The sequence below is a fragment of the Ranitomeya imitator genome, chromosome 7 (genome assembly GCF_032444005.1).
Source record: "Ranitomeya imitator isolate aRanImi1 chromosome 7, aRanImi1.pri, whole genome shotgun sequence".
Taxonomy (NCBI): Eukaryota; Metazoa; Chordata; class Amphibia; order Anura; family Dendrobatidae; genus Ranitomeya; species Ranitomeya imitator.
This window is the reverse complement of record NC_091288.1, coordinates 85,741,682-85,767,811: the sequence shown is the minus strand read 5'-3', so window position 1 is coordinate 85,767,811 and position 26,130 is coordinate 85,741,682. Positions and strand designations below refer to the sequence as shown.

The following is a 26,130-nucleotide window of genomic DNA, read 5'->3' as shown; positions in this document are numbered from 1 at the left end:
ACTAATTTAAAGATGACAAAAGGAAAAAAGTCTACATTAAACATATATAAAGAATGAAGGCAAAAAAGGAGCCCACCATGCCTGCTCATCTTGCAGATAGCCGAGAACATGGTAGCAGGGAGGCGCAATATCCTACTGGTGTAGTATGGCAATAAAAAAAGGAGGTAAAGGAATGTATCACGTCCATCCGGTAAGTATAAGCTCTCAGCACTGAGATCTCATCTCCCGAGATCTTGGCGCCGAGATCTCCATCTCCACATGTGCCAGCCTCGGCAGACATTTTCCCGGAGTCCACCGCATAGAAAACCATGTAAGTGCGGGAGGCTCTGGGCTTTCAAAAAATGTCGGCAGAGCCCTCGCACCACAGAACACCCGAAGCGGCGCACATCCGAACACCCCCTCATCCCAGCCTATGGCCTGCAGCGACGCTCCACTCTTGCCCCCTCCAGCAGCGACCCTGGGACCCCGCTTCACCGCAGCCACCACCCCCGGTAAGCAATAAGACACATGGATTATAAGAAGCACCACAATTTTATAAAAAATTTTTTTTTTGCTATTCTTCTCCTCAAAATTTGGGGTGTGTCTTATAATCCGGTGCATCTTATAATCCGCAAAATACGGTAATAGTCTCCTTTAGGGGACTTGAAGCTGCGATTGCTTGTACCATACTATGCCGTGCATCAGCACTGCTATGTATACAGAATATCACAATCTTCTATGAACACTGGCCAGGAGGATCGTGCTGACAGGCATGGAGGTCATCAGCAGACCACGTGCTCTCATGGTAACCCATCAGTGCTTCACAATCCCGACATGGGCGCCCCAATGGATGACTGTAATGACGTCCCCGGCCGGTGAGTGTGTTAAATGCCGCTGTCACAGACTGACAGCAACATTTAACAGGTGTGGTAGATCGGCTTACTAGGCTGCTCACAGAGGTAGACACAGTAGCGTTTCTCGTTTGAATATTCCACTGGTTTATTAAAAAATGTACTACATAAACCAGTGCAAAGTTGAGCAAAAATAACACGGCCTTTCTGGCATAGTGGGAAAACAAAAAAATAACATGTATAGCATAATCTTTATGGTTGCGTGAATCTGCCCGCTCAGAGAAAATAGCAAATTTCGGCTTTCTTTATCACACACAGCAAATTATAAACCACGCTCTGAGGGTGAACAGCCTCCTACCCATTCTTCAGTTGTTCACTAAACCTAGCCTGGCCAATTATCTCCTCTCAGCAATACTGTAAGTGCACTGGAGCATTTTCCTAGGTTCATATCACTGAAGTTGATAACCTCAGTGACAAATGTATACCCTCCAAAATTTTGCAATTTTTTTTTTCACACAGTTTATCAGCTATTTATATGAAATTTTTCCAGCAAGACTTTTTAATCTACCTTTATGGCCTGTCTGGCATTCTTTCTCCCCTGTCACATATTGATCTTGATATTATGTTATTTATTTTCAATAAAGATTCTTTTATATCAACTTCTTTATAGCCAAATATTCTATTTTTAGGTATTTCTTGTGTATAATTTTAATGCGGAAATGCATTATAATGCGGAAATATGTTAGGAAAAGCCCCAGAAAATGCTGAGGCTAAATTACCCAGTACAGAATAGTCACCAAGCTGAGGTACACAGGCTGGCAAGAGGAAGGACAGGGGCCAATGCAGCCCCAAGCGTATCGCCCTCACTGATAGGGCTTCATCAGGGGAAATCCCTCCCCCTTCCCATCCTTCTATGCATGGCTCGGCTCCCCCCCTCCCATCCTTGTATGCAGGGCCGGACTGGGACTAAAATTCAGCCCTGGCATTTGAAGGTACACAGGCCCACTTGTCACATGGTGACTGTATAATATCTTTGTACACTTGTAGGTTACAAGAAGTGAGGGGAGTGTAACACGACTATATAACATATAATCACAGCTGTATCCAGCATTACAGCTCTGTCCTATTTATTGCTTTTAGTTGCAGTACCAAGAAAAGCCGCTACTTTACCTACATAACTGGATCTCGTAGATAATGAAGGGATTGAGACGACCAAAGGCTGTGGAACCTCATTCTGATTCTCCATAAACTTTGCCTACAGCCACTTTTGGTTCTGCTGCGCAGCACGAGACACGGTGACTCTGAAGAGCGGTGACATCAGTAACGTCACCGCTCTTCAGATATTCTGGGTCTTGCGCTGTGCTCGGCCAATGTGAAGAGCGGAACTGTTACTACCGTCACCACTCTTCAGAGTCGCTGGATCTCACCAGGTCTGGGCTAGTAGTGTGGGTGTCTGATAGACATCTCTCCATTACTTACACCAGGGATTGATAGCAGCTGACATCAACCCTAAAGATCATTACACATACCAGAATTTAATGCAGCCAACCCCCATAGAATATAATACAGCCCCCCAATAGCCCCACAATCCAGTTATCACTCATTGATATCAGTATTTAAAAAAAAAAACTACTCTCCCCACCTTTCTTCGTGCCCGCGCTGCTCTCGGCTCCAGTCTCAGCAGCTGCAGTCTGCCCACACGACACACAGCAGGTGTGCGATGATATGTCATCACGCACACTCAGTGTCAGAGGCAGAGTGGGGAATGATGGGAGAGGGAGCGACAGCAGACGCTCTCTCCTCCATCATTGCATTCAACTGTACCGGCGTCATAGATGCCGGTATAGTTGAATGCGGTGGCACTGGCGGGGGGGAGGTGGCGCTGGCGAGCGGCCCACGACTGCCACCGGCCCTTCTGGCATTTGCCAGAAATGCCCGATGGCCAGTCTGGCCCTGCTTGTATGCATGGCTTGGCTCGGATCCCCCATCCCATCTTGTATGCATGGCTGGACTCGCCCGTCCCATCCTTGTATGCATGGCTCAACTTGGCTCTCCCTGTTCCAACCTTGTATGCATGGCTTGGCTCCCTCGTCCCATCCTTGTATGCATGGCTCAGCTCAGCTCCCCGTCCCATCCTTGTATGCATGGCTCGGCTCCCCTGTCCTCCCCCATCCTCCTCACCATCCTCACGCCGTCGCTGCACATCCCCGTATCTCCATTGTCCCGATGGCAGCTCTTCCTGTGCTCAGCGGTCACATGGTACCACTCATTAAGGTAATGAATATGCGCTCCATACCTATGGGAGTGGAGATGCGCTCATACTCATTACCTTAATGAGCAGTACCACGTGACCGCTCAGCACAGGAAGTCCTGCAGCACCGGGACAATGGAGATGCAGGGACGTTCAGCGACGGCGTGAGGAGGGCAAGTATGATGTCACAGCCGCTGGCTCCTGCCGCTGCTCTGCCGCTCCCTTTCCCCGCCGGCTTTCTGGACCATGACTGTATAATTTGAGGGGGGCATTTTCAGCATTAAAAAGTGCTGAAAATCTCAGCTTATACACAAGTATATACGGTAATATTAGTGAAGCTGTAACTGTCGATGAACAACTGGTGGCATTCCGAGGTAGGTGCCCATTCAGACAATACATACCAAGTAAGCCAAAGTACGGGATCAAGATATGGACACTTTGTGACAGCAAAAGTTCATAAGTTGTAAATGCTCAAGTGAATACAGGAAGAAACCCTGGAGAAAGAGCTGAAAAAAATCAGGGTATGTGAGTTGTTCTCGATTTGACTCATGGACTAAAAGGACAAAATGTCACATGTGACAAATTTTTTACATCCTACTAACTGGGCCAGATGTTGCGAAAAAGACAACTTACCAAGCTGGGTACTATAAGGAAAGATAAGCCAGAACTGCCGCAAGGTATTCTTAGTAAAAGAGATGTGTATAGTTCTACTTTTTACTTTACTGGAAATACAACCGTTGTGTCTTACGTTCCCAAAAAAATAAACATGTAATTCTAATGAGCATAATGCACCATGACAATGCAATAAGTAGTTGAGAAGACAGAAAGCCGGGCATGATATTAGATTAAAATGTCACAAAAGGAGTAGTTGATACACTAGATCAATCAATATCAACATACAAATGCAAACAGAAAACTAATTGTTGGCCAATGACTAGATCAATCAATATCAACATACACATGCAAACGCATAACTAATCGTTGGCCAATGATAATATTTTACAACATTCTGGATGTTTCGGCATATAACACATTTGTTTTATGGAGAGAAATCGACCCCAATTGAAATGGAAATAAGCTGCATAAAAGAAGAATTTTTATTGAAGAATTAGGAAAATCCCTGGTTAGGCCGTATAGCGAAGCCAGAAAATTAAACCCCAGAAGTGAAAGAGCAGCAGCCATTGTGAAGAGTGTCCAGCAGCATGCTCAAGGAAGAGACTCCACGGCCTCCACCAGCACAGCTACCAGCCAAAAAAGGAAGAGATGTAGCTTCTGTATCTTCTTGTGACAATAAAACAAATCTGACGTGCTGGGTGTGCAAAATATCTATGTAAAGGACATGTGTTTTATTATTGTGTTCAATGTAAAAATGCATGAACTTGTTCAACCTTTTTAGAGCTCAAAAAGAAAAACTGAAGTGTTCATTATTTGTAGTTTTATAAAATATGTTAGCACAAATTTATATTTACCGTATATACTCGAGTATAAGCCGACACGAGTATAAGCCGAGACCCCTAATTTTGCCACAAAAAAACTGGAAAAACTTAATGACTCAAGTATAAGCCTAGGGTGGAAAATGCAGCAGCTACTGGTAAATGTCAAAAATAAAAATAAATACCAATAAGAGTAAAATTAATTGAGACATCAGTAGGTTAAGTGTCTTTGACTATCCATATTGAATCAGGAGCCCCATATAATGCTCCATACAGTTCATGATGGGCCCCATAAGATGCTCCATATTAAAATATGCCCCAGTAATGAATATGTGGCTCCACCCCTATGGGAGTGGAGTCGGGTCCATATTCATTACTGTAATGAGTGGTACCATGTGACGGCTCAATACAGGAAGAAGCTGTCAGCGCCCGGAGAACCAGGGACCTGCAGGGACACCGCCAGGAGCAGGTGAGTATGATTAGACAGCTGCCGCTCCCCCTCCCCTGCCGACCCCTGGGAATGACTCGAGTATAAGCGAAGTGGGGCAATTTTAGCCTAAAAAATGGGCTGAAATTCTCGGCTTATACTCGAGTATATACGGTAGTTAGACTTCATGTTATAGTAATAGAAATTTAAAGCATGTTTGTTATTTGCGTGCAGAATGCTATAAAGCAAACATAATTGCAAACAGCCCGTGTAACCTTTTTTCTGAAAAAAAAAGAATAAAAATTAAGTTTTAATTTCATTTTTCATTTGTTTATGATAAACCATGTTCACATACAGTTTAATAATGAAATAGGTATTCAAATAAAACACTTACAGTAGCTAAAATCAACATTTTAATCATCATATTGACCCAAAACAGTACAAGTGTATAGTAAATGCGATCAGAACAGCAGGGTTAAGTGAATATATAAAAATATTAAAGGACCTGTCTTATAAACAACTTACATCACTTATACTATGGATAAGGTGATATATGTATCATCTGCTGAACCCCCATCACAAGAACATGGGTTCCAAAGTCTCCCGAATGGAGCTGAGTACAGGCATGGTGGTCGCACTATGATCACTATTGCTCCATTTACACAGGTAACTTTTAGGCTCTTGTTTTTTTGGACCTCCAGGTATCAAATCTTCAATATTTATACTGTGGGCATATGATGTGTTATGTATGATATAAAGCTTTTAACTTCTAAAATTTTTATTTTTTTCGGGGATAGATTCTTTACAGCCATACCTCTACTTCCATATGTACAGCCATGGTTTTCTGACTGACTGTACATGGGTACAGACATTAAATGGAAGAACGGTTGCTTTTTGAGGATACTTGAGAAACAAAAACACATGCACATGGAAGCAGATCCACATTCCATTAATGTGGATTAAGTCCTTATTTATTAGAAGAAAGAGATTAAATCAAAACTAGAGCAAGTGAACTTGGGCCCAATACCCAACCAATCAGACTTCAGCTCTAATTTATAATAATAATAATAATATTTATTTTTATATATTTTAATATATATTTTTATGCCGCAGCGCTTTACAGTTTGCACACATTATCATCGCTGTCCCCAATGGGGCTCACAATCTAAATTCCCTATCAGTATGTCTTTGGAATGTGGGAGGAAACCCACGCAAACACGGGGAGAACATACAAACCCCTTGCAGATGTTGTCCTTGGTGGGGTTTGAACCAGGACTCCAGCGCTGCAAGGCTGCTGTGCTAACCACTGCAACACCGTGCTGCCCATAATTTTTGCAGGCATTATGAAAAATAAAAGCTTCAACCTAAATTAAAGCTAATGCCAACACTTCCATAATTGCGGCCTCTTCCGGAGTTAGACAGATGTTATTTAAATAGAAAAATCTCACACAATCTGTGTGAAAGGCAGAGGCATAACGATTGTAGGAGGTACGACCATGACCGAGCCTATGGGTGAGGAGGGCCTGTTGGGGTCAGCCCTATTTTCAAACAAAACTGCGTCCTCAGCCCACCTCCAGTTGAAACCTATCGTGGAACAAAGAGCCACTGACTCCCTGACCTGCAGCTGCAGGGCAAAATATCATTGTTGAAGGTGGGGTTTGCACTCTTAGGCTACTTTCACACTTTCAGCTTCTGTCACAATCTGTCGTTTTTTTGAGAATGCAGAAAAAATTTGCAGGATCCTGCATTTTCCCATAGACTTGTATTAGGCTACTTTCACACTTGCGTTTTCTGCTGTCCGTCATCGTGCAGCAAAATGACGTATCGACGGACGTCAGGAAAATAGGGAAAACCGTGTGTGACGCATCCAGTGTAATGACGGATACGTCGTCCACAAATTCTGAGAGAGAGAGACTTTTTTCCGGATTTCAAAATCCTTCTGGGCATGCTCACTGGCCGATTTTCCGACGTGCAGAAAAAACGTTCCTATGAACGTTTTCTCCGCACGACGGACCGCTATTTTCCGACGGATCCAGTGCACGACGGATGAAACGGATGGCCATCTGTCACAATCCGTCGCTAAGGCTACTTTTACACTTTGCTTTTTTAGCAATCCGTCGCAATCCGTCGTTTTGGGCAAAAAACGGATCCTGCAAATGTGCCCGCAGGATGCGTTTTTTGCCCATAGACTTGCATAGCCATACGTCGCGTCCGTCGTGCACTGAATCCGTCGTGTTTTGGCGGACCGTCGGCACGAAAAAACATTCAATGTAACGTTTTTTCGTACGTCGCGTCTGCCATTTTCTACCGCGCATGCGCGGCCGGAACACCGCCCCTTCCTCCCCGGACTTTAGAATGGGCAGCGGATGCGTCGAAAAACTGCATCCGCTTCCCACGTCGTGGCACATTTTCACAACGTGCGTCGGTATGTCAGTCCGACACTTAGCGACGGACCCGTACCGACGCTAGTGTGAAAGTAGCCTAAGGAGCCAACAGGAACAGGGAGACGAAGGAAGAAGAGAATAGAGCCACTTAGTGTGGGAGTGGGCACAGGTCATTATTAATTATTAATTTACAAGGGCCGGAATTGGAAGACATTGGACAACATGGTGCCTCAGTAGTAAGCACATGTATCCTTGCAGCGCTGGGGTATTCGGTACAAGTCCCAACCAAGAACGACATCTGCAAGGAGTTTGTATGTTCTCCACATGTTAGGAGTGTGGAAGGAAACCTACTCAAAGACATACTGATAGGGAATTTAGAATGTGACCCCTATTGGTGCAGTGATGATAATGTCTGTAAAATGCTTTGGAATTAATGGTGCTTTATAAATGAATAAAATAAATAAATTGGAAGACTTTATTTATTTGAGCCAGAACTGGAGGACATTATTATTACATGGGTGTCAGAATTTGAGGACATTATTAATTTATGAGGACCAGAATTGCATGACTTATACCTCAATAATTTATGGAGTGCAGAATTGAAGGAGATTATATATTATTAGAATTGGATAACATTATCACAATAAGGGGGGCCACATAAGTGCGGTCTCTGCACGTCCCTGCTTCTCAGATGATCTCTGGCGCTGGCAGCTTGTTCCTGTGTTCAGCGGTCACATGGTACCGCTCATTAAAGTAATAAATATGGACGCGACTCCACTCCCATAGGTGTGGAGCGCATATTCATTACTTTAATGAGCGGTACTATGTGACCACTGAACACAGGAACAAGCTGCCAGAGCCAGAGATCATCGGAGAAGCAGGGACCGTGCCAGGACGGGGTGAGTATGACGGGGGAGGGTGAGCCATGTGATATTCACCTGTCTCCGTTCCACTGCCGGGCTCTGTCTTCCGCGTCCTCTGGCTGTGACGTTCAGGTCAGAGGGCGCGATGATGTGGTTAGTGCGAGCCCTCTGCCTGAACAGTCACTGCAGAGAGCCGGAAGACACAGTGGCTAGCAGCGGTGGAACGGGAACAGGTGAATATCGCAAGTGCCGGTGTCCTGAGCCAGCGGCGACTCCCGCACCTGGCCCCCATAGCGGTCCGGTATCCTTGCCTGCTCAGGACACTAGCACCAGACCGCCAGCGACGAGAGGTGAGTATGTCATTTTTTTTTTAATCGCAGCATATGGGGCATATTATTCTATGGAGCATTTTATGGGGCCATCAACCTTTGTGCAGCATTATATGGGGCATAATATTCTATAGAGCATCTTATGGGGCCATCAAACTTTGTGCAGCATTATATGGGGCATAATATTCTATGGAGCATCTTATGGGGGCATCATTAGCCTTTTATGCAGCATTATATGGGGCATATTTTAATATGGAGCATCTTATGGGGCCCATCATGAACTTTATAGAGCATTATATGGGGTGTATTTTGTATGGAGCATTTTATGGAGCCCATCATGAACTGTATGGAGCATTATATGGGACTCCTGATTCAATATGAATATTCAAAAACACTTAACCTACTGATGTCTCAATCAATTTTACTGTTATTGGTATCTATTTTTATTTTTGAAATTTATCAGTAGCTGCTGCATTTCCCATTTTTGTGGCAAAGTTAGTCGGGTCGGCTTATACTCGGGTATATACGGTAAGCATTATTACTTTACTAGAGACACCGAGGGTAAAGCAAGGAGGGTGCTCTAGATGTGATCAGCCATAGATATATGTGTATTTGCAATTTGCAGAAAGCAGTCCTGGCTGGAAGAAGTTAGAGCAGTGTGCACCAGATGAAGAAAAAGAAAAGCAAAAAGGAATTACTTGAATTGGAGAGAGCACTGGTAAATATCTTGAGCTTCTGTTTGTGTATATGAGGTTACCTTCCACTATGGGGTAATTGCATGGGGCAGAATTGGTGTTAGCACTGCGAATTTTATTAATAACCAATATGGTAGAAGAGATGTCCGGTGCTAAATTCCGATCACAGACTTCTCCCAGAAGTTCGTTTTAATGTTCGGAGTTTCGGGGGAAGTCTGTGAGGAGAGAGATTCAACGTTTGGGTCCCCATTGGATTCAATGGGGCTCGGATTCAGGTTCAAGTTCGGGTACAGTTCTGCCACCCGAACCGAACTTTGGTGTAAAGTTCAGTCGGTTACTAGAACCCAAACTTCCACGGGTGCGCTCATCTCTAGTCACTATGTGATGGTAAGATATGGTCTGTGTGACTGTATTTACCCCTTGAATCTGATAATATTGACATATTGGTCTTTGTACAGTGGGTTTTGTTCAGTAACAAAATGGTGGTCATATTCAGACACTATGTGGTGGAACATATGGACATGATATGTAAATTTTGTTCAGTAATAGTATGGGGATAGTATTTGTTCTTCGGTAACTATATGACTACCATATATTTATTTACATTTATTACTTACTGTCATGTTTTTCTGTCAGATTTATAAATTCTATTTGTATTATTCTTTATTGGGGGCTAGCACAGTCTCTACCAACCTTACTGGGGCCTACACATCTGAACAACATGCTAATGAATGGCGGGGGTGTCATCTCCGGTTCAAATTATGTCTTGGGGTCCATAAGACTCTAGTTATGTCACTGGTGAGAGGTGCACAATCATTGATAGAGAAATACAGAGAAAGCTATCCAGCGCTCTAGGGAATAGTTTTAGCTATACTAGACAATTTGTTATATGGTGGTTTGAGGAATATTTTACACTAGATGGTGGCCCGATTCTAACGCCTCGGGTATTCTAGAATATGTATGTAGTTTATTTATGAAGATTTAAGAATAATGCAATGAATACACAGGATTTTCCTGGTGAAATATATACATTATCATTAAATTTTATTGCTCATAGAACTTAATACAACTCAACAAAATTATTAAACAGATCATCAAAATATATAAAAACATTACATGAATATCTAACTTTATTTAAATAAATCATCGGACGAAAAAAGTACATCGACACTATAATATATTTGTTAACAATATCAACCCAAAATATTTTTGTACATCCAGCGTCGGACTGGAGCACCTTGGGCCCACCAGAGAAAATCATTCTTGGGGCCCACTATGTAGCTACATAGAAATAGATACAAGACCATCAATTGTGCGGTAAAAAGCGCTAATATCAAGGTATAATATAAGTTGGTTAACATCTTAATAATGTAGCAAGGGTTGGGGTAGCCCCCTCACAGAATATAATGTAGTCCCCTTAGAGAATGCAGTTCCAACACAGAATATAATGCAGCCCCCCATAGAGTATACTGTAGACCCCCATAATATAATGTAGTACCCTGAGTATAATGCAGTCCCCCCACAGAATATAATGTAGCCCCCCCAGGGCCGTATTTAGATTTTCTGCTGCCCTAAGCACTTTTAGTGCTGCCTCACCCTTTGGTGAGTATGACACTATCGATAGTGACTTTGGCAAGAATCGCTGATGTGAAAGTCGCCTTTTGCAGCAGATTCGTCAGTTTTTCCGCATCTGCCGCGTAACGGATCACTTACAGCAACACTGCATTCGGCCTCATTCATTGCCTATGGGATTTGCGGCACTTGCCGTGATCTGGCAAATGCGGTATCATACTTCCCAACTTTTGAAGAAGGGAAGGAGGTATAAAGTTTGCGGCGCGCGTAGTGCGCCGCGGCAAATTTTAAGCCACGCCTCTGACCACACCCATTTCACAACTAGTCACACCCATATCCACGTCCCAACCACAGCCATTTAGCACTGCTGATCACACTGTTTTATATACAATAATTATAAACAAAAAGAAATATGGCCATACATAATAGCCACACATGATGCTCCATACTGTATAATGGCCACACACAGTTCTCCATTCTGTATAATGGCCACACATGATGCTCAATACTGTATAATGGCCACACATGATGCTCCATAGTGTATAATGGCCACACATGATGCTCCATAATGTATAATGGCCACACAGTGCTCCATACTGTATAATGGCCACACATAGCGCTCCATACTGTATAATGGCCACACAGTGCTCCATACTGTATAATGATCCCACATGATGCTCAATACTGTATAATGGCCACAAATGATGTTCCATACTGTATAACGGCCACACATGATGCTCCATACTGTATAATGGCCACACATGATGTTCCACACTGTATAATGGCCACACATGATGTTCCATACTGTATAACGGCCACACATGATGCTCAATACTGTATAATGGCCACACACAGTTCTCCATACTGTATAATGATCCCACATGATGCTCAATACTGTATAATGACCCCCCTCCTGTATGCATGGCCGGCTCATATCCCCCCTCCTGTATGCATGGCTCATATTCCCCCTCCTGTATGCATGGCTCTGGCTCATATTCTCTCCCCCCCCCCCGAATGCATGGCTCATATTCCCCACTCCTGAATGCATGGCTCTGGCTCATATCCCCCCTGAATGCATGGCTCATATTCCCCCCTCCTGTATGCATGGCTCTGACTCATATCCCCCCTGTTGTGACCTGGTGGTGAGGACAATAATGGACCTGGTGGTTAAGAGCACATGGAATGACCTGATAGTTACTAATAATACAGGACAAGCTCTGAGACGTGGGAACTCTGCTGACCGCAATCCCTAATCCTATCACACACACTAGAAATAGCCGTGGATTGCTCCTAACGCTCCCTATGCAACTCGACACAGCCTAAGGAACTAGCTAGCCCTAAAGATAGAAAAATAAAGCCTACCTTGCCTCAGAGAAATTCCCCAAAGGAACAGGCAGCCCCCCACATATAATGACTGTGAGTTAAGATGAAAATTACAAACACAGAGATGAAATAGATTTAGCAAAGTGAGGCCCGACTTACTGAACAGACAGAGGATAGGAAAGGTAACTTTACGGTCAGCACAACAAAACTACAAAAAGACCACGCAGAGGGCGCAAAAAGACCCTCCGCACCGACTCACGGTGCGGAGGCGCTCCCTCTGCGTCCCAGAGCTTCCAGCAAGCAAGACAAAAATCAAAATAGCAAGCTGGACAGAAAAAATAGCAAACAGAGGAAAACAAGCAGGAACTTAGCTTCTGCTGGGAAGACAGGTCACAAGAACGATCCAGGAGCGAACTAGACCAATACTGGAACATTGACAGGTGGCATGGAGCAATAATCTAGGTGGAGTTAAATAGAGCAGCCAGCTAACGAATTAACCTCGTCACCTGTGGAAGGAACCTCAGAAGCCGCAGCCCCACTCACAAGCACCAGAGGAAGCCCATGGACAGAACCAGCCGAAGTACCATTCATGACCACAGGAGGGAGCTTAACAACAGAATTCACAACAGTACCTCCCCCTTGAAGAGGGGTCACCGAACCCTCACCAGAGCCCCCAGGCCGACCAGGACGAGCCAAATGAAAGGCACGAACCAGATCGGCAGCATGAACATCAGAGGCAAAGACCCAGGAATTATCTTCCTGACCATAACCCTTCCACTTGACCAGGTACTGGAGTTTCCGTCTCGAAATACGAGAATCCAAAATCTTCTCCACCACATACTCCAAATCCCCCTCAACCAACACCGGAGCAGGAGGATCAACGGATGGAACCACAGGCGCCACGTATCTCCGCAACAACGACCTATGGAATACATTATGGATGGCAAAAGAAGCTGGAAGGGTCAAACGAAATGACAAAGGATTGAGAACCTCAGAAATCTTATACGGACCAATGAAACGAGGCTTAAACTTAGGAGAGGAAACCTTCATAGGAACATAACAAGACGACAACCAAACCAAATCCCCAACACGAAGTCGGGGACCCACACAGCGCCGGCGGTTAGCGAAACGTTGAGCCTTCTCCTGGGACAATATCAAATTGTCCACCACATGAGTCCAAATCTGCTGCAACCTATCCACCACAGTATCTACACCAGGACAGTCCGAAGACTCAACCTGCCCTGAAGAGAAACGAGGATGGAAACCAGAATTGCAGAAAAACGGCAAAACCAAAGTAGCCGAGCTGGCCCGATTATTAAGGGCGAACTCAGCCAAAGGCAAAAAGGACACCCAATCATCCTGATCAGCAGAAACAAAGCATCTCAGATGTTTCCAAAGTCTGATTAGTACGTTCGGTTTGGCCATTTGTCTGAGGATGGAAAGCCGAGGAAAAAGACAAATCAATGCCCATCCTAGCACAAAAGGATCGCCAAAACCTCGAAACAAACTGGGAACCTCTGTCCGAAACGATGTTCTCCGGAATGCCATGTAAACGAACCACATGCTGGAAAAACAACGGCACCAAATCAGAGGAGGAAGGCAATTTAGACAAGGGTACCAAATAGACCATCTTAGAGAAGCGATCACAAACCACCCAAATGACCGACATCTTTTGAGAGACAGGGAGATCCGAAATAAAATCCATAGAAATATGCGTCCAGGGCCTCTTCGGGACCGGCAAGGGCAAAAACAACCCACTGGCACGAGAACAGCAGGGCTTAGCCTGAGCACAAGTCCCACAGGACTGCACAAAAGAACGCACATCCCGCGACAAAGACGGCCACCAAAAGAATCTAGCCACCAAATCTCTGGTACCAAAGATTCCAGGATGACCAGCCAACACCGAACAATGAACCTCAGAGATAACTCTACTAGTCCATTTATCAGGGACAAACAGTTTCTCCGCTGGGCAACGGTCAGGTCTATCAGCCTGAAATTTTTGCAGCACCTGCCGCAAATCAGGGGAGATGGCAGACAAAATTACCCCCTCTTTGAGAATACCCGCCGGCTCAGGAACACCCGGAGAGTCGGGTACAAAACTCCTTGACAGGGCATCAGCCTTCACATTCTTAGAGCCCGGAAGGTACGAAACCACAAAATCAAAACGGGAGAAAAATAGCGACCAACGAGCCTGTCTAGGATTCAACCGTTTGGCAGACTCGAGATAAGTCAAATTCTTGTGATCCGTCAAGACCACCACGCGATGCTTAGCTCCTTCAAGCCAATGACGCCACTCCTCGAATGCCCACTTCATGGCCAACAACTCTCGATTGCCAACATCATAATTGCGCTCAGCAGGCGAAAACTTTCTAGAAAAGAAGGCACATGGTTTCATCACCGAGCCATCAGAACATCTTTGTGACAAAACAGCTCCTGCTCCAATCTCAGAAGCATCAACCTCGACCTGAAACGGGAGCGAAACATCTGGCTGGCACAACACAGGGGCAGAAGAAAAACGACGCTTCAACTCCTGAAAAGCTTCCACAGCCGCAGAAGACCAATTGACCACATCAGCACCCTTCTTGGTCAAATCAGTCAACGGTTTAGCAACACTAGAAAAATTACTGATGAAGCGACGATAAAAATTAGCAAAGCCCAGGAACTTTTGCAGACTCTTCACAGATGTCGGCTGAGTCCAATCATAAATGGCTTGGACTTTAACAGGGTCCATCTCGATAGTAGAAGGGGAAAAAATGAAACCCAAAAATGAAACTTTCTGATACCCCTTAGACCCCAGTCCAGAGCCTCTCACCTAGCCAAATTAGTTCTCATGCTTCGCACTGACGAGGGCCAACAGCCCGAAACACCGTGTCTGCGAATTGAGATACTAATTTGGCTTTTATCCTAAATCATATTGCACGACTCGTTAAAGAGTTGATTGTGACTTGTAGGATCGCTACTTCCAATAGGTGGTGCTATAGAGTTTAAGTCCTCTCTTTCTCAGAATAGGCAATTTGCATATGAACTCCAAAAAGACACTTAGACCCCTTCACAAACAAAGAATTAGCACGAAGGACCTGAAACACCATTCTGACCTGCTTCTTGTGAGACTCCCAATCATCCGAGAAGACCAGAATATCATCCAAATATACAATCAGGAATTTATCCAGGTACTCTCGGAAGATGTCATGCATAAAGGACTGAAATACTGATGGAGCATTGGAAAGCCCGAATGGCATAACCAGGTACTCAAAATGGCCCTCGGGCGTATTAAATGCTGTTTTCCATTCATCGCCCTGTTTAATACGCACAAGATTATACGCACCACGAAGATCTATCTTGGTGAACCAACTAGCCCCCTTAATCCGAGCAAATAAATCAGACAGCAGCGGCAAAGGGTACTGAAATTTGACTGTGATCTTATTAAGAAGGCGGTAATCAATACAAGGTCTCAAAGAACCATCCTTCTTGGCCACAAAAAAGAACCCTGCTCCCAATGGTGACAACGACGGGCGAATATGACCTTTCTCCAAGGATTCCTTTATATAACTCCGCATAGCGGCGTGTTCTGGCACAGATAAATTGAACAGTCGGCCCTTAGGAAACTTACTACCAGGAATCAAATTGATAGCACAATCGCAATCCCTATGAGGAGGTAGGGCACTGGATTTGGGCTCATCAAATACATCCCGGTAATCCGACAAAAACTCCGGGACTTCAGAAGGGGTGGATGACGAACTAGACAAAAATGGAACATCACCATGTACCCCCTGACAACCCCAGCTGGACACAGACATAGATTTCCAATCCAATACTGGATTATGGACCTGTAGCCATGGCAACCCCAAAACGACCACATCATGCAGATTATGCAACACCAAAAAGCGAATATCCTCCTGGTGTGCAGGAGCCATGCACATGGTCAATTGGGTCCAGTACTGAGGCTTATTCTTGGCCAAAGGCGTAGCATCAATTCCTCTCAATGGAATAGGATACTGCAAGGGCTCCAAGAAAAAACCACAGCGCCTAGCAAACTCCAAGTCCATCAAATTCAGGGCAGCGCCTGAATCCACAAATGCCATAACAGAATAGGATGACAAAGAGCAAATCAGAGTAACGGACAAAAGAAATTTCGACTGTACCGTACCAATGGTGGCAGACCTAGCGAAACGCTTAGTGCGCTTAGGACTATCGGAGATAGCATGAGTGGAATCACCACAGTAAAAACACAGCCCATTCCGACGTCTGTGTTCTTGCCATTCAGCTCTGGTCAAAGTCCTATCACATTGCATAGACTCAGGTCTATGCTCAGATAATACCGCCAAATGGTGCACAACTTTACGCTCACGCAAGCGTCGATTGATCTGAATGGCCAAAGACATAGACTCATTCAGACCAGCAGGCATGGGAAATCCCACCATGACATCCTTAAGGGCTTCAGAGAGACCCTTTCTGAAAATTGCTGCCAGCGCACATTCATTCCACTGAGTGAGTACCGACCACTTCCTAAACTTCTGACAATATATCTCTACCTCATCCTGACCCTGACACAGAGCCAGCAAGATTTTCTCTGCCTGATCCACTGAATTTGGTTCATCATAAAGTAATCCAAGCGCCAGAAAAAACGCATCAACATCACGCAATGCCGGATCTCCTGGCGCAAGGGAAAATGCCCAGTCTTGAGGGTCGCCACGTAACAAAGAAATAATGATTTTCACTTGTTGAACAGGGTCACCTGAGGAGCGAGGTTTCAAAGCAAGAAACAATTTACAATTATTTTTGAAATTCAGAAACTTAGATCTATCCCCAAAAAACAAATCAGGAATTGGAATCCTGTTGTGAATTCTGTGGTCACAAGTGGTATTGCAGTCTCTGGGCGTCCTCCCTCAGGTGTTTTGGTGAGCTCGTTGGCTGCCTTGCTATTTAGCTCCACCTGAGTCTGTCTTCCTTGCTCCTTGTCAATGTTCCAGTGTTGGATCTGAGCTACTGCATCTTTCCTTGGGCCTGCTGCTCTGCTAGATAAGTGCTTCTAGTTTGTTTTCTGTTTTTTCTGTCCAGCTTGTTATTATCTTTTGCTGGAAGCTCTGAGAAGCAAAGGGGTGCACCGCCGTGCTGTTAGTTCGGCACGGTGGGTCTTTTTTGCCCCTTTGCGTGGTTTTCGTTTTAGGGTTTTTGGTAGACTGCATAGTTCTCTTTGCTATCCTCGCTCTGTCTAGAATATCGGGCCTCACTTTGCTGAATCTATTTCATTCCTACGTTTGTCTTTTCATCTTGCTAACAGTCATTATATGTGGGGGGCTGCCTATTCCTTTGGGGTATTTCTCTGAGGTAAGTCAGGCTTGTATTTCTATCTTCAGGCTAGTCAGCTCCTCAGGCAGTGCCGAGTTGCATAGGTAGTGATAGGCGCAATCCACTGCTGCTTCCAGTTGTGTGAGGACAGTTCAGGTACTGCAGTCTACAGAGATTCCACGTCTCAGAGCTCGTCCTATTGTTTTGGGTTTTTGCCAGATCTCTGTATGTGCGCTGATTACTGCACGCTGTGTTGCCTGATTGCCAGCCATAACAGTACAAGGAGCCAATTCAATGATTTCCAATAGAGGGAAAAAAGAAATCCTGACATCATTTTTTTTTCTTAGCTCTGTCTTCAGTCTTTTTTTTCCCCTAGACATTAGAGTGCTTCAGGACACAGCTGTGGACATGGATATTCAGGCTCTGTGCTCCTCAATGGATAATCTCGTTGTAAATGTACAAAAGATTCAAGATACTATTGATCAGAAATCGATGCTAGAACCAAGAATTCCGATTCCTGATTTGTTTTTTGGTGACAGAACTAAGTTCCTGAGCTTCAGAAATAATTGTAAGCTATTTTTGGCCTTGAAACCTCATTCTTCTGGTAATCCTATTCAACAGGTTTTGATTATTATTTCTTTTTTGCGCGGCGACCCACAGGACTGGGCGTTTTCTCTTGCACCAGGAGATTCTGCATTGAGTAATATTGATGCATTTTTCCAGGCGCTGGGATTGCTTTACGATGAGCCTAATTCAGTGGATCAAGCTGAGAAAAATCTGCTGGCTTTATGCCAGGGTCAGGATGATGTAGAACTATATTGTCAGAAATTTAGAAAATGGTCAGTACTCACTCTGTGGAATGAATCTGCACTAGCGGCTTTGTTCAGAAAGGGTCTCTCTGAAGCTCTTAAGGATGTAATGGTGGGATTTCCTATGCCTGCTGGTTTGAATGAGTCTATGTCCTTGGCCATTCAGATCGGTCGTCGCTTGCGCGAGCGTAAATCTGTGCACCATCTGGCGGTATTGTCTGAGAGTAAGTCTGAGCCTATGCAGTGCAACAGGACTATGACTAAAGTAGAACGGCACGAACACAGACGTCTGAACAGACTGTGTTTCTATTGTGGTGATTCTACTCATGCTATTTCTAATTGTCCTAAACGCACTAGGCGGTTCGATAGCTCTGCCGTTATTGGTACTGTACAGTCCAAATTCCTTTTGTCCATTATCTTAATGTGCTCTTTGTCATCATATTCTGTCATGGCGTTTGTGGATTCAGGCGCTGCCCTGAATCTGATGGATTTGGATTATGCTAAACGTTGTGGATTTTTCTTGGAGCCTTTGCGGTGTCCTATTCCGTTGAGAGGAATTGATGCTACACCTCTGGCCAAGAATAAGCCTCAGTACTGGGCCCAGCTGACCATGTGCATGGCTCCTGCACATCAGGAAGTTATTCGCTTTTTGGTACTGCATAATTTGCATGATGTGGTCGTGTTGGGGTTGCCATGGCTACAAACCCATAATCCAGTATTGGATTGGAACTCTATGTCGGTAACCAGCTGGGGTTGTCAGGGAGTACATGGTGATGTTCCATTTTTGTCTATTTCGTCATCCATTCCTTCTGACATCCCAGAGTTCTTGTCGGACTTTCAGGATGTATTTGAAGAGTCCAAGTCTGATGCCCTTCCTCCGCATAGGAATTGTGATTGTGCTATCGATTTGATTCCTGGTAGTAAATTCCCTAAGGGTCGTTTATTTAATTTGTCCGTACCTGAACACACCGCTATGCGCAGTTATGTGAAGGAGTCCCTGGAGAAGGGACATATTCGCCCATCGTCGTCACCATTGGGAGCAGGGTTCTTTTTTGTAGCCAAGAAGGATGGTTCGCTAAGACCGTGTATTGATTACCGCCTTCTTAATAAGATCACTGTTAAGTTTCAGTATCCCTTGCCATTGATTTCTGACTTGTTTGCTCGGATTAAGGGGGCTAGTTGGTTTACTAAGATTGATCTTCGTGGTGCGTATAATCTGGTGAGAATCAGGCAGGGAGATGAATGGAAAACGGCATTTAATACGCCCGAGGGTCATTTTGAGTATCTGGTGATGCCGTTCGGACTTGCCAATGCTCCATCTGTTTTTCAGTCTTTTATGCATGACATTTTTCGTGAGTATCTGGATAAATTCTTGATTGTTTACTTGGATGACATTTTGATCTTCTCAGATGATTGGGAGTCTCATGTAAAGCAAGTCAGAATGGTTTTCCAGGTACTGCGTGCTAATTCCTTGTTTGTGAAGGGATCAAAGTGTCTCTTCGGTGTGCAGAAAGTTTCATTTTTGGGGTTCATCTTTTCCCCTTCTACTATCGAGATGGATCCGGTTAAAGTTCAGGCCATCCAGGATTGGACTCAGCCGACATCTCTAAAAAGTTTGCAGAAATTCCTGGGCTTTGCTAATTTTTATCGTCGCTTCATCTGTAATTTTTCTAGCATTGCCAGACCATTGACCGATTTGACCAAGAAGGGTGCTGATTTGGTTAATTGGTCTTCTGCTGCCGTGGAAGCTTTTCAGGAGTTGAAGCGTCGTTTTTGCTGTGCCCCTGTGTTGTGTCAACCTGATGTTTCTCTTCCGTTCCAGGTCGAGGTTGATGCTTCTGAGATTGGTGCAGGGGCGGTTTTGTCACAGAGAGGTTCTGGTTGCTCAGTGTTCAAACCATGTGCTTTCTTTTCCAGGAAATTTTCTGCTGCTGAGCGTAATTATGATGTGGGCAACCGAGAGTTGCTGGCCATGAAGTGGGCATTCGAGGAGTGGCGTCATTGGCTTGAGGGTGCTAAGCATCGCGTGGTGGTTTTGACTGATCATAAGAACCTTACTTATCTTGAGTCTGCCAAGCGCTTGAATCCTAGACAGGCCCGTTGGTCGTTATTTTTTGCTCGTTTTGATTTTGTGATTTCATACCTTCCGGGCTCTAAAAATGTGAAGGCGGATGCTCTGTCTAGGAGTTTTGTGCCCGACTCTCCGGGGTTATCTGAGCCGGCGAGTATCCTCAAGGAAGGAGTCATTGTGTCTGCCATCTCCCCTGATTTGCGGAGAGTGTTGCAGAAATTTCAGGCTAATAAACCTGATCGTTGTCCGGCCGAGAAACTGTTCGTCCCTGATAGGTGGACTAGTAAAGTTATCTCTGAACTTCATTGTTCGGTGCTGGCCGGTCATCCAGGAATCTTTGGTACCAGGGAGTTGGTTGCTAGATCCTTTTGGTGGCCGTCTCTGTCGCGGGATGTGCGTGCTTTTGTGCAGTCCTGTGGAATTTGTGCTAGGGCTAAGCCCTGCTGTTCACGTGCCAGTGGGTTGCTTTTGCCCTTGCCGGTCCCGAAGAGGCCTTGGACACATATTTCGATGGATTTCATTTCTGACCTTCCCGTTTCTCAAAAGATGTCTGTCATTTGGGTGGTCTGTGATCGCTTTTCTAAAATGGTCCATCTGGTGCCCTTGGTTAAATTGCCTTCCTCCTCTGATTTGGTGCCTTTGTTCTTCCAGCATGTGGTTCGTTTGCATGGCATTCCTGAGAATATTGTTTCTGACAGAGGTTCCCAGTTTGTCTCAAGGTTCTGGCGAGCCTTTTGTGGTAGGATGGGCATTGACCTATCTTTTTCCTCGGCCTTCCATCCTCAGACTAATGGCCAGACCGAACGAACCAATCAGACCTTGGAAACATATCTGAGATGTTTTGTTTCCGCTGACCAGGATGATTGGGTGTCATTTTTGCCGTTGGCTGAGTTCGCCCTTAATAATCGGGCCAGCTCGGCTACCTTGGTCTCTCCATTTTTCTGCAATTCTGGGTTCCATCCTCGTTTCTCTTCAGGACAGGTTGAGTCTTCGGACTGTCCTGGTGTGGATTATGTGGTGGACAGGTTGCAGCAGATCTGGACTCAGGTAGTGGACAATTTGACCTTGTCCCAGGAGAAGGCTCAGCTTTTCGCTAATCGCAGACGCCGTGTGGGACCCCGACTTCGTGTTGGGGATCTGGTTTGGTTATCTTCTCGTCATATACCTATGAAGGTTTCCTCTCCTAAATTTAAACCTCGTTTTATTGGTCCGTATAGGATTTCTGAGATTCTCAATCCGGTGTCTTTTCGTCTGACCCTCCCAGACTCCTTTTCCATACATAATGTATTCCATAGGTCGTTGTTGAGGAGATACGTGGCACCTATGGTTCCATCTGTGGAGCCTCCTGCCCCTGTTTTGGTGGAGGGGGAATTGGAGTATATTGTGGAGAAGATTTTGGATTCTCGTGTCTCTAGACGGAAACTCCAGTATCTGGTCAAATGGAAGGGTTATGCTCAGGAAGATAATTCCTGGGTTTTTGCCTCTGATGTCCATGCCCCAGATCTTGTTCGTGCCTTTCATGTGGCTCATCCTGGTCGGCCTGGGGGTTCTGGTGAGGGTTCGGTGACCCCTCCTCAAGGGGGGGGTACTGTTGTGAATTCTGTGGTCACAAGTGGTATTGCAGTCTCTGGGCGTCCTCCCTCAGGTGTTTTGGTGAGCTCGTTGGCTGCCTTGCTATTTAGCTCCACCTGAGTCTGTCTTCCTTGCTCCTTGTCAATGTTCCAGTGTTGGATCTGAGCTACTGCATCTTTCCTTGGGCCTGCTGCTCTGCTAGATAAGTGCTTCTAGTTTGTTTTCTGTTTTTTCTGTCCAGCTTGTTATTATCTTTTGCTGGAAGCTCTGAGAAGCAAAGGGGTGCACCGCCGTGCTGTTAGTTCGGCACGGTGGGTCTTTTTTGCCCCTTTGCGTGGTTTTCGTTTTAGGGTTTTTGGTAGACTGCATAGTTCTCTTTGCTATCCTCGCTCTGTCTAGAATATCGGGCCTCACTTTGCTGAATCTATTTCATTCCTACGTTTGTCTTTTCATCTTGCTAACAGTCATTATATGTGGGGGGCTGCCTATTCCTTTGGGGTATTTCTCTGAGGTAAGTCAGGCTTGTATTTCTATCTTCAGGCTAGTCAGCTCCTCAGGCAGTGCCGAGTTGCATAGGTAGTGATAGGCGCAATCCACTGCTGCTTCCAGTTGTGTGAGGACAGTTCAGGTACTGCAGTCTACAGAGATTCCACGTCTCAGAGCTCGTCCTATTGTTTTGGGTTTTTGCCAGATCTCTGTATGTGCGCTGATTACTGCACGCTGTGTTGCCTGATTGCCAGCCATAACAGAATCCTAGGCTCTAACATCGGATTCTGAACCACAAAATCTTGAATGTGTTGTACCCTTGCAGTGAGATTATCCATACAAGAGAACAGACCTTGAATGTCCATATCTACACCTGTATCCTGAACCACCCAGAGGTAAAGGGGAAAAGAGAGACAAAACACAGTGCAAAGAAAAAAAAATGGTCTCAGAACTTCTCTTATCCCTCTATTGAGATGCATTAGTACTTTGGGCCACCTGTACTATTATGACCTGGTGGTGAGGACAATAATGGACCTGGTGGTTAAGAGCACACGGAATGACCTGATAGTTACTAATAATACAGGACAAGCTCTGAGACGTGGGAACTCTGCTGACCACAATCCCTAATCCTATCACACACACTAGAAATAGCCGTGGATTGCTCCTAACGCTCCCTATGCAACTCGACACAGCCTAAGGAACTAGCTAGCCCTAAAGATAGAAAAATAAAGCCTACCTTGCCTCAGAGAAATTCCCCAAAGGAACAGGCAGCCCCCCACATATAATGACTGTGAGTTAAGATGAAAATTACAAACACAGAGATTAAATAGATTTAGCAAAGTGAGGCCCGACTTACTGAACAGACAGAGGATAGGAAAGGTAACTTTGTGGTCAGCACAACAAAACTACAAAAAGACCACGCAGAGGGCGCAAAAAGACCCTCCGCACCGACTCACGGTGCGGAGGCGCTCCCTCTGCGTCCCAGAGCTTCCAGCAAGCAAAACAAAAATCAAAATAGCAAGCTGGACAGAAAAAATAGCAAACAGAGAAAAACAAGCAGGAACTTAGCTTCTGCTGGGAAGACAGGTCACAAGAACGATCCAGGAGCGAACTAGACCAATACTGGAACATTGACAGGTGGCATGGAGCAATAATCTAGGTGGAGTTAAATAGAGCAGCCAGCTAACGAATTAACCTCGTCACCTGTGGAAGGAACCTCAGAAGCCGCAGCCCCACTCACAAGCACCAGAGGAAGCCCATGGACAGAACCAGCCGAAGTACCATTCATGACCACAGGAGGGAGCTTAACAACAGAATTCACAACACCCCCCCCCGAATGCATGGCTCATATTCCCCCTCCTGTATGCATGGCTCTGGCTCATATCCCCCCCTGAATGCATGGCTCATATTCTCCCCTCCTGTATGCACGGCTCTGGCTCATATTCCCCCCCGAATGCATGGCTCATATTCCCCCCTCCTGTATGCATGGCTTCTCTCCACCACCACCCCGCTCCTGCTCCTGCATGGTGCGCCGGCTTATGTCCTCCTTCATCCCCCCGTCCTTCCCATCCCTCATACTCACCTGACCGGCGTCACCTGTCCCACACACCGCGTGGCCGCGCCGACATCCCTCTGCCTCTGTCCCGACTCCCGTCGCAGCACCTTCTTCCTGCGTGAGCGGTTATGTGATACCGCTCATTAAGGTCATGAATATGCACATATTCATGACCTTAATGAGTGGTACCACGTGACCGTTCATTCAGGAGGAGCTGCAGACGCGGAGACCAGGCATCGCTGGAGCAGGGTCAGGTGAGTATCGTCTTCAAGGAGGGTTTGTCTTCAAGTATTGCGGGCGAGCGCGGGGGGGCCCCTGGAGCAGAAGGGGCCCTGTATCAGTGCCTGGGCCCACCGGAGAATGCTCCGGTTCTCCGGTGGACCAGTCCGAGCCTGTGTACATCACATTGACTGACTGAACGTGTTCAGTAAATGTGAGTGAACTATGTCGCACTGTGACTGACAGAACGTGTTCAGTAAACGTGACTGAACTACGTGGCACTGTGACTGACAGAACTTGATCAGTAAACGTGAGTGAACTATGTCGCACTGTGACTGACAGAACTTGTTCAGTAAACGTGACTGAACTACGTGGCACTGTGACTGACAGAACTTGTTCAGTAAATATGACAGAACTATGTGGCACTGTGACTGACAGAACTTGTTCAGTTAACGTAACTGAACTACGTGGCACTGTGACTGACAGAACTTGTTCAGTAAACGTGACTGACCTACGTGGAACTGTGACTGACAACTTGTCCAGTAAACGTGACTGAACTACATCACACTGTGAATGACAGAACTTGTCCAGTAAGGGTATGTGCGCACGTTGCGGATTCTCTGCAGATCTGCAGCGTTTTTTGAGGTGCAGAAAAGCTGCAGATCCACAATTGATTTACAGTACAATGTAAATCAATGAGAAAAAAAAATGCTGTGCACACTCTGCGGAAAATCCGCTGCAGAAACGCTGCAGTTTAAAAGAAGTAGCATGTCACTTCATTTTTGTGAATCTGCAGCGTTTTTGTACCCATTCCATTAAAGAAAACCGCAGGGGTAAAAAACACAGCAAATCCGCAAGAAAACCAAAGCAAAAAACGCTGCGGAACCACACAAAAAACGCGACAAATCCGCAGGTGCGTTTTCTGCCAGGAGAGGCAGAATCTGCACCAGAAATTCCTAAGGCTAATCCGCAACGTGTGCACATAGCCTAAACATGGCTGAACTGCGTGGCACTGTGACTGACAGAACTTGTTCAGTAAACGTGAGTGAACTATGTGGCGACCAATCAGCGACGCTGGATTTCCGTTGCAGACAAACAGAATTAGACGATTATATAGTAGATTGGTTGTGAGAAACATTGCCTATTCATATGAGTGATAAAATAATAAGATTTAAATATATTGCATATACACAAAAAATCTTCCATGTTCATTATCTGAAATATCATCTCACCTCTGGCTCATAATAAACCACTAGCTTCTCTTGAGAGGTTTTGACCATCTGGGCATTCCCACGGCTCAGGAGTGACAGAGTTGACATCTTTCATGGCGGACCTCCAGCAATGGCAGACCTCCCAAAACCCTGCACTCTCACATGCCAGGGCTGCCAATCTCCAGGGCAGGACGCCGTCTTCTTTTAATAAATCTTGAGAGATGGATAAGTGGTGCACAGACTTATTCAGGACGGGATCTATATATTAGAAGAGATTTGTGACCGGATTTCCAGTCCCGCCCATTGCTGGCACTGTTTGTGTTGTCTGCCTTGCACTGGTTGCCATAGACTGCACTGTCCCAAGTTGTTCTCTGAAACTCTTCACTGCTCCTCATTGTTAAAACAGATTGTTTCTGGTGTTACCTTGGTAGCAAGTGGAGGAGAGCGAGAGCCCTCAGGGATGTGTAGAAATACCAGCAGTAAAGTTGGTGCAATTACTTACTACTTACTGATACAAACAGTGTATGAACATTTCCCTCAAAACTTCAAAGAAATATTCGGTAAATATTGGACATCAAGGCCACGTTCACATGTTCAGTATTTGGTCAGTATTTTACCTCAGTATTTGTAAGCCAAAACCAGGAGTGGGTGATAAATACAGAAGGGGTGACGTGTTTCTATTATACTTTTCCTCTGATTGTTCCACTCCTGATTTTGGCTTACAAATACTAAGGTAAAAAACTGACGAAAATCTGAACGTGTGAACGTGGCCTTATGCTACGTTCCCATGAGGAGTAGAGTTGAGCGACCT

At 45.3% G+C, this 26,130-nt stretch overlaps 1 protein-coding gene across 3 annotated transcripts in view; it reads right to left on the bottom strand.

The window, feature by feature from the left end:
- KIAA2012 (KIAA2012 ortholog) overlaps positions 1–25,672 on the bottom strand; it is a 401,298-nt gene extending 375,626 nt beyond the window's left edge. For 2 of the 3 annotated variants that reach the window (XM_069733572.1, XM_069733570.1), the window contains exon 1: positions 25,341–25,577. In XM_069733572.1, the coding sequence (XP_069589673.1) occupies positions 25,341–25,427 (87 nt within the window). In that variant the 5' untranslated portion in view covers positions 25,428–25,577. Of the gene's footprint in view, positions 1–25,340 lie in introns of all 3 variants that reach the window. The other variant, XM_069733571.1, reaches the window with a different exon arrangement.
- Between the last annotated feature and the right edge of the window lie 458 nt (positions 25,673–26,130).